At 37.9% G+C, this 15422-nt stretch overlaps 1 protein-coding gene across 2 annotated transcripts in view; it reads right to left on the reverse strand.

The window, feature by feature from the left end:
* DYNC2H1 (dynein cytoplasmic 2 heavy chain 1) overlaps positions 1-14409 on the reverse strand; it is a 310341-nt gene extending 295932 nt beyond the window's left edge. For both annotated transcript variants that reach the window (XM_081098792.1, XM_081098791.1), the window contains exons 1-11: positions 14043-14409; positions 13216-13386; positions 12698-12833; positions 11653-11771; positions 10078-10222; positions 9122-9354; positions 4455-4583; positions 4238-4351; positions 4008-4119; positions 3665-3789; positions 2427-2602 (exon numbers count right to left, since the gene is read on the reverse strand). In XM_081098792.1, the coding sequence (XP_080954918.1) occupies positions 2427-2602; positions 3665-3789; positions 4008-4119; positions 4238-4351; positions 4455-4583; positions 9122-9354; positions 10078-10222; positions 11653-11771; positions 12698-12833; positions 13216-13386; positions 14043-14237 (1655 nt within the window). In that variant the 5' untranslated portion in view covers positions 14238-14409. The remainder of the gene's footprint in view (positions 1-2426; positions 2603-3664; positions 3790-4007; positions 4120-4237; positions 4352-4454; positions 4584-9121; positions 9355-10077; positions 10223-11652; positions 11772-12697; positions 12834-13215; positions 13387-14042) is intronic.
* Between the last annotated feature and the right edge of the window lie 1013 nt (positions 14410-15422).

Below are 15422 nucleotides of genomic sequence, written 5' to 3' on the forward strand. Positions count from 1 at the left end.
CTAGCTTTTCATCACTTCCTTCTGGCCTGGCCTGAAGTATTTCTCTAGGGAAGTTACTTGACATTTTAATGGGAACCCCTTTGTATGAATTTTCTCTCTCTCGAGGCCTTTAAGATTCTTTCTTTGTCTTTAACATTTGCCATTTTAATTGTGATGTGTCTAGATGTGGGTCTCTTTGGGTTCATCTTGATTGGGATGCTCTCTGCCTCCTGAACTTGTATGGCATTTTCCTTCACCAGGTTGGGAAAGTTTTCTGTCATTATTTCTTTAAACAGGTTCTCTGTTCCTTGCTCATCCTCTGCCTTTTCTAGTACTCCTATAATGTGAATGTTGTTATGTTTCATGTTGTCCCAGAGCTCCCTTAAGCTATCTTCCTGCTTTGTAATCCTTTTTTCTATTTGTTGCTCCAATTATGTATTTATTCCGACCTTGTCTTCCAAGTCACTAATTCGATCCTCTGCTTCATCCAATCTACTTTTAATCCCTTCCAGTGTGTTCATGTCAGATATAACATTCTTCATTTCTGTCTGGTTATTGTTAATGACCTCTATATCCTTTCCATGCTGTTGTAATTTGCACTAAATTCTTTTAGCACCTTTATAACCATTATTTTGAACTCTGTTTCTAATAGGTTGCTTACCTCCATCTTATTTAATTCTTTTTCTGCACATTATTTCTCTCACTTGGAGGTTGTTTCTATGTCTCCCCTTATTAGCTATCTCTTTATATTTGCTTCTATGTTTTAGATAGAACTGCTATGCCTCCCAGTCGTTGTGGGATGGCCCTATGTAGAAGGTGTCTTGAAGTGTCCAGTGGTGTTGACTCTGTTCACCTGAGCTGGATGCTCTAAGAATGCCCCTTGTGTGCATTGTTGGGTTCTCCTGTTGTAATTGAGACCTGACTGTTGATGTCTCATTATGGGAGGGAGCTCCCCTCTCACTTGCTGCCAGTGAGGTTCAACCCCAATGTCTTCATGCCACCTGTTCAGTGGTCAGGGACTCCTCAGCCCAGAGGCTGGGTCTGCCTTGAGTCTCACACCTTGACTGACCCTATTCTGGGTTGTACTTCCTTTCCCCCACAGAGCTGGTTCCACAGATGTCAGCTGCAAGCACTTGGGGCCCTGCTAGCTTTTGCCTTGCTGAGCAGTCTGGGATGGTATCTGTGGGGTAACCCAAACTGCTGTTTCTAATTAGATCAGGCAAAGACTCAAAGCCTCCAGAGAACCACCTCTGCCTGCAGTCTGATTGGATTGAGTCTGAGTATCCTCAAGCAATGGTCCACAGGTGGGGTAAGAGGTTTTCCAACAGGGTGGGACAATTGCTTCTGCCAGGAGGCTAATTGCTATTCTCGGTCTCTTTATAGGCCTCAGAAACTCCACAGGGTGGGGCAGAGGATTATCCATAGTGTGGGTCAACTGTCTTTCCCCCAGGCAAAAACATCAGGATAGTACAGGTTTACCTGAGAAAGATGACCTCTGCAGCGTGAGAGAATGACTCAGCACAGGAAACCTGGGTGTCTGCCTTCCAAGCCCTATCCCCAGATCCCCCAACCCTGGCTTATATTTATACAGCTCCAGTCCACTCTGCCCACCCTTTGCCAAAACACAAGGTGAGTGGCTGCAGACAGAATTTTGTGTGTTGGCCCTTTAAGAGGGTGCCTGCATTTCCATCCCTCTATCCCTGGCAGAAAGCAACCCAGCTGTTTTCACAGCCAGATGTTACGTGGACAACTTTCTCAGTTCTGGTCCTCTATGCTGGGGGGGCCCAGCTTGAGGATTAAACCCCAGAGTTCTCAGTGGCAAACCCCAACAGCTGAGATATCTCTCTGTACTTCAACTGCTGTCTGTGGGAGCCCATCCAGCCCTTTTGTACCTGTGCCCTTCCTACCAGGCTCAATGAGGTCTCTGCTTTCTGTCTATGGTTACCAGGGTTCTCTCCAGGTAGTCCTCAGTTCATTTTTCAGGATGGCTCTTCTGTATTTTTGCTGTATTCCAGTTTGGTCCTAGGAGCATGTCTGTGAGCTTCTACTTACTCTGCCACCATTTTTAATCCCTTTAGGCCATCCATTTTAAACTCCCATTAGAAAAATTAGGTTGACCAACTAAATTACATTCAAAACATATATAAATACCATTAAAACAAACAACTTTAGAAGAAGGAAAGCCTAATTCCAAAAATGGAATCTGCAGTTCTGGGGAATAAACCTGAGAAACAAGGGGGAGGCAGTCAACTAACTACATCATGAAATTGCCAACCCCAATGACTGAAAGGTTGATAAACAAAACCTAACCAAAAAACGTAAAGGAGTAGCAGCAAGTGAGAAGAAAAAAGAGAGTAGAGATGATTAATTCCATCTTGCCACTGGACTAATAACATAAGAAAAAAGATTCTTGTGCAGATTTCACTGTTTAGTATATTAAAACTTACCACAAACCCGATCTAGAATCAGACAAACCAGACTGAATATCCCTGGACCAATCATCAAATTGTTCTTGTTCATACAGTTTAAACTGATCTAAGAGATCTTCAGCACTTCGATGGAAAGATCGATATCCTGATGAGTCAGACAAAACAGCCTCTGCTATCTTGATGGTATCATCCACCTTAATAAGCCAAATTACAAGAATATTTATTATTTAAAATCTAACAAAATTAGCATAAAATAAGCCCCATTCTCTGATCTTAGAAATTATTTTCCCATTCATCTATAAATAGTATAATAGAAGATTTTCCAGTGAATATAAAAATATCAACCCCTGGTTTGCTTCTAAATTATACAACCTCAGGACAGCAAAACACAGAGGAGAATGCATACAAGGCATAATCTGAAGGTTAAAATAAGGGAAATTCAGGTGAAACGCCAAGAATTTTGCAATACTCCTAAATATATTAAACATCAGTTTGGACCCTTTGCTAAATGCTCTGGTTAATATCTCAAACAATGATTAGTGCAATTTGAATGGCAATTTAAAGAAGAGACATTCCTTTCCTTCATAACTGTACAAAGAACAATGTAGCACCTCAGAAAGCTGACAGAAAATTAAGCAGCACCAAAGTAAAACATCAAAAATACAAGCTTGAATAAGTAAAAATCTCAAACATGTTAGCCTTAATAGTACCCTATACCTGTGCTCTTCTCTTGAATATTTTTTACAAAGACACTTACCTGGAAAACTGCAATTGGAATGACAAATGGTTTGATAATTATCTCTACACAAGGAATGAGAAGAACCATTACAAACTCCTCAGCACACTTTTTTCAGAATTCTACTTTTCACATAAAAATTTAATGGATATCCAAAGAAAAATAGAAAATGTCTTTTAATGTTTTCACTACAATTCTAGCATGGTTTCTATATTAATTTAGCAGACTTTACAATTATTGTTCTTCAACTTTTATTAAAATAAATACCTTCATGCCCTGACTGGTTTGGCTCAGTGGATAGAGCGTTGGCCTGCGGACTGAAGGGTCCCAGGTTCGATTCCAGTCCGGCTCCCGGCAAGTCAAGGGCATGTACCTTGGTTACAGGCACATCCCCAGTAGGGGGTGTGCAGGAGGCAGCTGATTGATGTTTCTCTCTCATCGATGTTTCTAACTCTCTATCCCTCTCCCTTCCTCTCTGTAAAAAATCAATAAAATATATTTTAAAAAAATAAATAAATACCTTCAGTTCCAACTGGCGAACCCAAACTATATTATTGACAACCTCTGAAAGGTTTTTGCCAGAAAGTGGTCCAGATGCATCACCAGGAATTCCTCGGCTCCGGTTCTCAAAATCTAACCGAAAATCTATAAAATTTAAATCAAATAAATGATTATACACATTTAGCAAAGATTTCCTAAAGGCTTTTGATGTTCCAAGAACTATGTCAAATACTGTAGACAGAAAAATAGTACGAGTTGGTCCCTTAATGTAGTCTTAATCCTAAATGGTAAACAACATAGAAAAAAGTGAGCTACAAAAATATTTTCTCCAGCAAACACTATATTTTCTGATAAACTTTTACCTTTAACTGAGTCCACAAGCCTTGCCAGTAAAGTTTCTCGTTCTAACATCAATTCTTTGCTTATAATTGGACGCTTCACCAACTCTTTGTATTTCAGAAATGCTTGAAGAAGCTAATATAAAATAAAATAAGTATATGTTTATCCCAAGTGCATTAACTTGGTATATACATATATATCTCCTAAAATAGCTTAAAGAAAGTATTAATTTTTAAATATTTCAGTATTTTACCTGTTGTGGACTATCTTGAATTTCTGAAATATAATTTTTCAATTTTCCTGCTATTTTTCGTTCCACAGGTATAATAATTTTTTCATATTGAGACACTGCAGCTTTCCACAAAGGCTAAACAAATTGTCAATATTGTTAGACTTTAATATCTAAAAAATCTGCCTTTAAAAAGAACAACACAAACAGGAAATTATATTTAGAAACATATATATTCAACCTCAGTATATGGATTATATTGCACTGGATTCAGGCCAGTAAAAGGTTCAAATACTCGAGCCAGGATTTTCTCTTCACTAGCAGGTAAAAAATAGAGAAGCTTCTCATGAATTGTTCTAACATCCAAGACCTAAAATAAATATTAAAAAAACAAATTTATTTAAATAAGTAAATCTGCACAAATAGGTCTAAAACTTAAAGATACTGAGCAAGAATTTCTTTACCTAGGTCCTAGGAAATGAAAACTGAAACTATAATTTTGAGAATTACTCCTAATCAATATTCAAAGTGATGCACAAAGACATACTATGGCAACACATCAATCAGTGTGCTCAAATCTAGTGAAAAATATAACATCTAAATATTTAAAAATGTGCTTAAAGCTCATTTATATTATAGCTCCTCTCCTCCTTATCATAGTACTTCTGACAGTCATAATTCTGCATTAAATTGCAATTCTGATAATGAAACAATATTAACAATTCTATTATGTACCATTTACAAACTATAGGAAAACAAATTATTATATTTTGTATCTAAAATGTTCCCAATAATCAAAAGGTAATCAAAAAGGTTAAGTAAAAACACCATAATCTTCCATTTGAGTAGGAAATAGCTGTACAAACTCATGATTTATTTTTATCTTGCTAAACACAAAACACCAATTTAACAAGCCTTCCAACAGAAAACGCCTAAAAGCCTTGATAACTAAGTAAAATTTAACACTTCCTCAACCAGAGTTTTGTTGCTCAATACCATTTTTTACTAAAAAGAGCCAGACTCTTGGGAAAAATTACTAATTCCAGTATGAGACAGAAAACATAAAAGATGGACTAATACATTTTGGGGGGCTTGAAAGTAAGGAAATTGTCAAAGAAACACTGGATTCATGAAAAAATGACACAAGAGCCAACTTACAGGGAGCACTCACTGCCCACACATAAAACAATGTAAATAAAATAATAATAACTATAATGGATGGAAACATAAAATATAACAACTCATGGGTTCATAATAATTCTTCTAAAAAACATTTCACTGATTACCAATGGAACTTACTATGATACTAACTTATTTATTCATTGTTTTTAAAAAGTGATAAAAGAAGTAACTGTCTACAGCTAATCCTACACAACTTTATTTCAGAGTAACTAATAAACTAATGAGGAAAAACTTCTTCCACCATCACTAACAAATGTAGAAAAAAACAACAGAATTAGAAAGTCCCCATTTTATATTTCCTCGTAATCATTAATGGCTGCTAAAATCATTAAGAAAAGAATGGAGAGCATTATAACAGATGGGTCAGGCTAAACATACCTGAACCCACATATCAAACTTAAAGTTGGAAAGTACCTGTAAAGCAGCTGAGACAATCAGAAAAATTGAACACTGGTTAGATATAAAATAATGTTAGGAAATTGTTATAATTTTGGTGGATGTGATAGTGGTATTAAGGATGAAAGTATATGATTTCTTGAAATGGCTTTAGGAGAACCAAGATGGCGGCATAGGTTAACGCAGGAGTTTGCTGCCTTGAACAACTACTTCAAAAGTGAAACCAAAAAACGGAAGGGACATCACCCAGAACCACAGGAACGCTGGCTGAGTGGAAGTCCTACAACTAGGAGGAAAGAGAAACGCATACGGACACTCAGAGGAGGCGCAGTGCTGAAGTCAAATTCTGAGGTGCGGAATGCGCGGAGCGGGCTGGCGGCGGAGGGAGGGGTTGGCGTTTTCAATCGGGAGGGAGTCGCAGACTCTGAGCTCCAGATACAGGCGAGTCTTTAGGGACCCAGACTCAAACGGGAGAAGCGGGACTGTCTGGCTTCGGTCAGACCGAGTGCAGCTTTCTCTCCGAGGTTTGCAGCCATTGCTGGGACTCAGAGAGGCAGAGCCCCTGGGGACAGGACTGAGAGCCGCCATCACTGCTCTCTCCAGCCCACCCTATTGATCCTGTGCGACCCGCCCCGCCCAAGCCCTGCACAGAGGCATTTGCCGGATAGCCTCAGGCAAAGGCTAGATTAGCACCTCCCTAGAGGACAGAAGTTCTCTCACTGCAGAAACAGCTGATTCTCATAGCCACTTGGCCTGGAGGTCAAACCCTCCCTGGTATTAGCTACAACAATCAAGGTTTATAAGACTGCACACAAAGACCACTAGGGGGTGCACTAAGGAAGCATAACAAAATGCGGAGACAAGAAACAGGACAAAATTGTCAATGGAAGATATAGAGTTCAGAACCACACTTTTAAGGTCTCTCAAGAACTGTTTAGAAGCCGCCGATAAACTTAATGAGATCTGCAAGAAAACTAATGAGACCCTCGATGTTATATTGGGGAACCAACTAGAAATTAAGCATACACGGACTGAAATAACGAATATTATACAGACTCCCGACAGCAGACCAGAGGAGCGCAAGAATCAAGTCAAGGATTTGAAATGCGAGGAAGCAAAAAACACCCAACCGGAAAAGCAAAATGAAAAAAGAATCCAAAAATGCGAGGATAGTGTAAGGAGCCTCTGGGACAGCTTCAAGCGTACCAACATCAGAATTATAGGGGTGCCAGAAGATGAGAGAGAGCAAGATATTGAAAACCTATTTGAAGAAATAATGACAGAAAACTTCCCCCACCTGGTGAAAGAAATGGACTTACAGGTCCAAGAAGCGCGGAGAACCCCAAACAAAAGGAATCCAAAGAGGACCACACCAAGACACATCATGATTAAAATGCCAAGAGCAAAAGATAAAGAGAGAATCTTAAAAACAGCAAGAGAAAGAAACTCAGTTACCTACAAGGGAATACCCATACGACTGTCAGCTGATTTCTCAACAGAAACTTTGCAGGCCAGAAGGGAGTGGCAAGAAATATTCAAAGTGATGAATACCAAGAACCTACAACCAAGATTACTTTATCCAGCAAAGCTATCATTCAGAATTGAAGGTCAGATAAAGTGCTTTACAGATAAGGAAAAGCTAAAGGAGTTCATCACCACCAAACCAGGATTATATGAAATGCTGAAAGGTATCCTTTAAGAAGAGGAAGAGGAAGAAAAAGGTAAAGATACAAATTATGAACAACAAATATGCATCTATCAACAAGTGAATCTAAGAATCAAGTGAATAAATAATCTGATGAACAGAATGAACTGGTGATTATAATAGAATCAGGGACATAGAAAGGGAATGGACTGACTATTCTTGGGGGGGAAAGGGGTAGGGGAGATGCGGGAAGAGACTGGACAAAAATCGTGCACCTATGGATGAGGACAGTGGGTGGGGAGTGAGGGCGGAGGGTGGGGCGGGAACTGGGAGGAGGGGAGTTATGGGGGGGAAAAAAGAGGAACAAATGTAATAATCTGAACAATAAAGATTTAATTAAAAGAAAAAAAAATTAAAAAATAAAACAGTTGCTTTAAAAAAGAAAAAATATTCACTCATAAAATTATCCAAATAATAAACCCCTTACCAGTGTTTCATTCCAAATTCCCATTCATTTGGAAGAATGACGGTATTTGCGATTGTTTATCTAACTTTGCACCCATCACTATGAATGTATTATTTGCAGTTATTGATGCTCACACTACTACATTTTTCTTGCGATCAACATCTTTGAGAGGGCTGGCAGGTCTTTAAAATGATGCAGACACTCTCAAGGATACTCACTGGACTAGCCCTTCCCAGCTTGTCCAGTCAAAAAAAAAAAAAAAAAAAGAAATGGCTTTAAAAGTACTCTAGAAAAAAAATAAAAGGAAAGCAGGGTAGACAAAGATGGAATAAGAACTAAATAATGTCAAAGGCTGTTGAAATTGAGCAGTGGATACATTGGTATTCATTATACTATTTTACTTTTAAATATGTTTTAAGTTTTTCATAGTGAAAAAGGTTTTTAAAAATCCCAAAAAATCTATGGTTCCCATAAGCAGAAAAGAAAAAAGTCAGCTTTGCAATCTTTTCATATTCTCATTTTGCTTATCCCTTCAAGCTAAATATATGTCCTATGCTGAAATTCAGAAGTAATGAAAATTAAGCAGCTATTTCAAATATTTCCACTGAGTAACCCCCTAAAAAAGCTGTACTGCTTACAAACAATTTAATAGCCAAGGGAATATCTGATAGCTTACATATATGGACAAGTGGGCTGATTATCTTTTTTATAACAAAGAACAAAAAAAAAAAAAAACAGAGGCTCACAATTTACAAGTTGAACACACACCAAAGAAAAAGAAAGGCAGTGGAAACCAGCACTATCACACCAGATGACTGTCATAAACTATTTCACATGAACTTTAACCCTATTCTCTCTCAAAAATATAAAGAGTTTCTATCAGATGTAGTGCTTATAAGTTATAGAATACATTCATAAACACGTGAGGACCTACTTCACACTTAAAGAAAGAAGCCAAGCCCTGGCTGGTATGCTCAGTGGTTAGAGTGCCAGCCTGGGAACAGAAGAGTCTCAGATTCCATTTCCAGTCAAAGGCAAGTACCTGGGTTACAGGCTCAATATTGGCGGGAGGAACCAATGGAGGTGTCTCTCTCACACCGATGTTTCTCTCCCCCTGCCCCCCCCCCCTTCCACTTTCTCTGAAAATCAATGGGAAAAATATCCTCAGTGAGAATTAACAACAACAAATAAGACAAAGAGCCAAATAATGAAATGATACCTCTTCAAGGCGTTTGCCAAGTTTGTCAAGTGTTTCAGGGAAATATTTTTCATTTTTCCATGGATGAGGAACATAGCGCTGCCACACCTGACCTGTTAGATGATTACAGGCGATCACCCACTGTTCACAAATTGAAATACCAGCTTTCAGATTTTCTTTCACAAGATAATAAGGATCTTCCCATAGATTCAAAGTTCCCAACTTTCTCTGAACAAATCTTCCAAATGAACCACCTAATAAAACATAAAGCAAGCTTCTTAATGGAAATGTCTTTTTACAAAATAATTATAGAATACATAACTACAACAAAATTAACATACAAATTAGTAAACTAAGGTTCTATGAAATACCACAATGCACACCCTTAGACTAGCACTGTCAATAACAAATATTAAAAAAAAAACAAGTATTTTTGCATCCTGCAATATATCATGTAAATCTTTAAAATGTAGAAATATATATACCTTTTTTTAAAGGCTGCAGAGCCTACCATATGGATATAGCATGATGTAACTAATTCTCAATTGCTATTTGTTACAAACAATGCTACAATAAATATCCTTATGTACTTGTCTAATATTTTCTCAGGATAATAATGAGAAGGACATTTTCTGAGTCAAACGTATTTGCACTTTTAATATTGAGAGATAAGCCAATGTAATATTAAAGAACTTTTTAGTTCATTACAAAATAAGTTCTAAATTAATACATGCATAGGGACTAAAAATATATGTAAATTTAGTTATATTAATGGTCAAAGAATTTGACCATAATTTAAATTAACCAACTATACACAAATAACTATTTAAATAATTATGCATCATTTGCTTTCAGAGTTACTTGAAGCAACAATTATTACTTTCAGAAGCATTTTTAGTAAGAACTTAAAGAAAAAGCAACAGAAAACAAAACAAAACAGGCTTCCAAAATTTCAAAAGTTCATTCTTTCCTGGTACCTATGATCTCTAAGAGATGTAACATTCGCGACTCTGGATACTGCTCATGCTCCGTTTGTCGCCACACGTCATCAACAACATCCCGAGTCGTCTCCACCAAGTCAGCGACTTCCAATAAGGACAGGCTGTCCAAGTTATAAAACTCCTAAAGCCAAAATGCATTCATTTTTAAACATAACCATTTCTTTACCTCGGGCAATATAGTCAAAATGTTCTGACTTTATCAACTGCTACAACTCTAACATTTGCCATATTATTTTCTCCTTTTTCTATCAGATGATATACTATTATACAAATACATAAATTTCTTCACAATCATAAATTTCATGAAAGCCGCCAAAACCGGTTTGGCTCAGTGGATAGAGCGTCGGCCTGCGGACTGAGGGGTCCCGGGTTCGATTCCGGTCGGGACCTGGGTTGCGGGCACATCCCCAGTGGGAGATGTGCAGGAGGCAGCTGCTTGATGTTTCTCTCTCATCGATGTTTCTAGCTTTCTATCTCTATCCCTTCCTCTCTGTGAAAAATCAATAAAATATATTTAAAAAAAAAAAAAAAAGATTTCATGAAAGCCAGAAAAAAAAATAAGAACTGCAAAAAAAATCTATTCATTTAATTGTAACTTTGGCCTAATTTTCTTTAACTTTGGATGCATTTATTTTATTTACCCAAATAAAAGTAGCCATAATGCCATATATACAATACCCAATGTAGTTGGCATATCTCCATTCATTTACTGCATTGTATGTTACCAATAATACAAGGTTGATTATTCTATATTTCATCACTGTTATAAAAAGAGTTTTAAATTATTTCAAATACTTCATTAAAATATTTTTGAAATAATACTGGAAACAAATAGAAAATTACTTTATTTTTTAAAGAATAGATTTTTTATAATCATAATTAAAATGGTGACTTATTTGATCTCTCTGTAGATACATCAAGGGATAATCAATCAAATAAGTAAAAAACTAAGGCTTTTTAAATTATAAGTTATTTCAAAATGCTAATCGGAATAAAGTGAACATTCTTTCAAAAGAACATATATTACCTCCATATAGATAAACCTCTATTAGTGTTTTAGGTTTTTGTTTTTCCCTATCTACCTGCAGAAAAGTAATTACGTTTGAGAAAAATATTTACTAGAGATTACAATCTAACTTTTAAAACTTTTAGATTTTTTTTAATGCTTTTATTGATTTCAGAGAGAGGAAGGGAGAGAGACAGACAGAAACAGCAATATTGAGAGAGAATCATAGATCAGCTGCTTCCTGCATGCCCACTACCAGGGATCTAGTCCATGACCCAGGCAAATGCCCTGATCTGGAATAGAACCTGATCTCCTTGTTCATGGGTCAATGCTCAACCACTGAGCCACACCAACTGGGCAAAATGCTTAGATTTTTAACTTGTACTCATATTAAATACACATCTTAAATAAACCTTGTTATTTATGAAGGATATATTTTTTTTTAACCATTAAGTAATGATTTTAAAACAGATAAATTTATTAAGCGTACAATTCTAAAGTACTTTTATCAAAAACCTAACATATAATATATATGAATTACATACTCTTGAAATTGTTTCAAATAATTCTTTAAAATAACTGGCTCTTTCTTTACTAGTCTGTTTATTTCCACGATGAGTTTGTTCTATCCAAAACTGGAACTCATCATTTGGTGTAAGAATACCTGAAAAAGTCAAAAGGAAAAAATATGTCAATTGAAAATGAAAAGCCAGAAAGTAATTTGGTTTATTCACAGATTTTAAATATTTCCTATATTCTTGAGGATGCATTGAAAAAAATATTTTGCAATTTCTATCAACAGAAAGTTCTTATTTGAATCCACCAGAAATAATAACAGCACCAAATTTATACTTCACATCAAGTTTATTGCTCAGAATGATTCCTGCATGCTTTTGTAAGCCAATCAGACCTATACTGTCAGTCTACTTACATCTATGAATTTGCTTCTCAAACACAAGGCTTTCCTAAATCTAATTCCAAAATCATTCTTGCTACTGCATATTACCAAACTGGAGATGATTATGATTTAATCAATCTTTGCAATTTAATTTCAAAATACAAGCAAATTAAAATAGTTTTACTTTTAAATGTGCTTTTAAATTTTCCAATGAACTAGACGATCTCTACTTGCCTAATCACATGCTGGAAATAAACGCACTATTCTTTCTGAGTCTGTGAAATTAAAAAAGCATTTAACTTACTAATTAAGCAATAAATACATTTTTCCAATATTTTAAAATAATGACTTATGTATGTCATATAAGTAATAATTTATCTATAGGAATAAAATTATAATTAGTTTCAGATAAAATACGTTTTAAAATAAAAGTCAATGCCTATTATCTTTACAAAGTATACAATTAGGGTCAATCCTCATTATTCAAGAATCAATTATATTTTCTATTTCTATGAATTGCACATTGTTAAAGATTACATTTTTGTCTTCTCCAAATCCATATAAATCTATTCACATAACAGAAGCTCAGGCTCAGCGAAGACCCAAACTTGTGGAAATAAATCTCTGAAGAAATATATTAATTTACTTATAAGATAATTGTTTTTTTCTTTGATTAAGCTATCATTATATACCTCGTGTGTCATCTTCCTTAAATTTCATTTTTGATAAATTAGTGTCTGATCTTCGTAGAACTATACCCAATCCATCTTCTAGTTCACTCAAAAGATTCTGAAGTTTGGGATCAAAATCTCTACTCCATTCCTGATCCTAATAAAAACAGACAAGAGCAAACATTGATCAAAAGCTTGCCAATCAAATTGACTTCCTAAAACACTACCAAAGAACTAAGCCCACACATGCTTATTTCACTCAAAGCTTGGCACCACCTCTGTCTCATTAAGGGAGAAAAAAAGTCATAATGGCAACGTAAGAGCAGTTTATGCATTTCTCCAATTTTCATCAAAGCTTACTTTAAAACTTTTTTAATTAAAAGAATATGCGCTTTAATTAAAAAAATTAAAATACTGATGATATTAACAGCATATAAAGTAATACATTTCTATTTATGAAAGTTTTTATCAAAATCATCTAAGGTAAAAAAAAACAAAAACAACAATAACAACAATGACTATACAGCTACTTTACTCACCTTTAACAACATTGGTGCAAATACCTGCCGTACTGCTTGATAAAGGGAATTTATAGGTGATTCTAACATAGATGAAACAAGAATGTTGTTATGTAGGTTCTGATCAGTAATCACTTCCGGTCTCAGCTTGAAAAACACCAGCACTTTATCCTTGGTGTCAGCAGAATCAATCTAAAGTGTTAAATAAATGATTTTTAATGTTATCTTCATAAAAGTTAATTTTTAAAAGAAATGCTCCCTAAAATATTGTGTCCCTGTAATGTTATCCCTTGGGAAAATAGTTAATATAAAAATAATTATATAGCATATTACAACCAATCTATCTCCACTCCTTAAGAATAAATAAGACCTGGGCTCTGCCCTGACCGGTGTGCTCAGTGGTTAAAGCCTCAGCCTGCATACTGAAGGATCTCGGGTTCGATTCCGATCAAAGGCACGTCCCTGGGTTCCAGGTTCAACTCCAGCCCCAGTTGAGGTGCATGCGGGAGGCAACCCATCAATGTGTCTCTCTCTCTGTGTATCTCCCCCTCCCTTCCAGTCTCACTATTAGACTCGATGGCGGAGTGTCCTCAGGAGAGGATTAACAACAACAGAAAATGGAAACTTGGCAAATTGGATATCCATTCACTAACTTAAAAAACAAAAAAAAAGAATATAATTGTTCTGTTCGGGAAACCTCCTTTGGTCAGGTGGGATGCAAGCCGCGGGGATGCCAGCGTGGAGACCGCCTTTGGCTCCTGGAGACCAGGAAGGCTGGAGCGGGACCGGCGTCGCTGCGGGTCAGATGGGGGCAGGCAGGGCTCAGGGCAGGGTGCAGGGAGCCGTACCGCGTTAGAAAAGGACATGCCGGCGTCGGAGCGCTGCACCCGGAGGAGCATCTGGTTCCCGTCGTCCAAGAAGTTGTTGATTTCAGGACTGTGGTGCAGCAGCGGCTGGTCCCAGGGCTCCGAGTCCACTCCAAAGTAATTCTGGGTGGTAGTGAGGATGAAAAGCTTCCGGACGTCCTCGGCCCCGCCCGCCATCACTTGGCAGAAGGGGAGAGGGAAGGGCGCACAGGAAAGAGAAGGAAGAAGAAACCTGCGCGAGGGAATGGGGAGCCAGGCTCTGCTCAAAGCCGGAGCCCGCGAGGGCCTGCAACGCTTCGCGGGAGCCCGAGCAGTCGCTATGGCGACGGAGCGCTGCGCGCCGCCGCGGACGCGCAGAGACGTCCCCTCGGGCGCGCGCACGCCAGGCTCCTGGAGCCCATCGACCACTTCTGCGCGCCGTAGCTGCTCACCGCAGTCATCGATCGGGAGGGATTGCAGCAAGTTTGTGGCAGCTGGCAAAACCCGCCTTCGGTTCTTTCTCCCGGTTTCCCCTAACGCGTTGTTAGGAAAGACACCTCTAGCGGTCAAGTGCTGCTGCAGCGGGGCCTGGCTTTGGGAGGGCTCGGTTCCAGGGCTGGGTTCCTCTCCGCCCGCACCCTGAACAAACCACTCTCAGAGCCGGGTTGCACAAATATAAAGTGGAACATACTGATGCAGAATTTTTGGACTGGAACCCGGATTCTTTGGCCGCCGGAGTCGAAGAATGAATCCACGGACAGAAGATGGTATGGCAAAGGTGGAAATTTATTAAAGAACAAGTACAGATTCCCACCTTGAAGCATCCATCTTATATAAAAACTGCTGTTTGAAATTTTAACCCTTTATTTCTGGCTTCTGTAAATGCCTGCTGGCTTAAATAATAAAGAAAATAAGGCTACTCCCATTTCGGAGAGGCCATTAAACCTTCTGATTCTTAATGAATAAATAATATATATCAAACACATATATACATGTGTGTATATATACGTGTGTCAAACTTGCCATTGAGTATAGCTCAGAAAGCTGAACAAAATAATCTATAATAATAAAAGGGTAATATGCTAATTAGACTGGACATCATTCCAGACGTCCTTCCTGACGAAGCCAGGGCTGGAGGGAAGCCAGCCCAGGTCCCGGGTGCCTGCTGGCAGCTGGAAGAGGGAAGCCAGGGTTCCAGGTGCCGGTGGGAAGCCAGTGCCAGCAGCTGGGGGAAGGAAGACCTACGCTTGCACAAAATTTTGTGCATCGGGCCTCTAGTAAAAAATAATGTTGGCCAAAACCGGTTTGGCTCAGTGGATAGAGTGTCGGCCTGCGCACTGAAGGGTCCCGGGTTCGATTCCGGTCAAGGGCATGTACCTGGGT

Source organism: Myotis nattereri (genome assembly GCF_964212035.1).
Source record: "Myotis nattereri genome assembly, chromosome: 9".
Taxonomy (NCBI): Eukaryota; Metazoa; Chordata; class Mammalia; order Chiroptera; family Vespertilionidae; genus Myotis; species Myotis nattereri.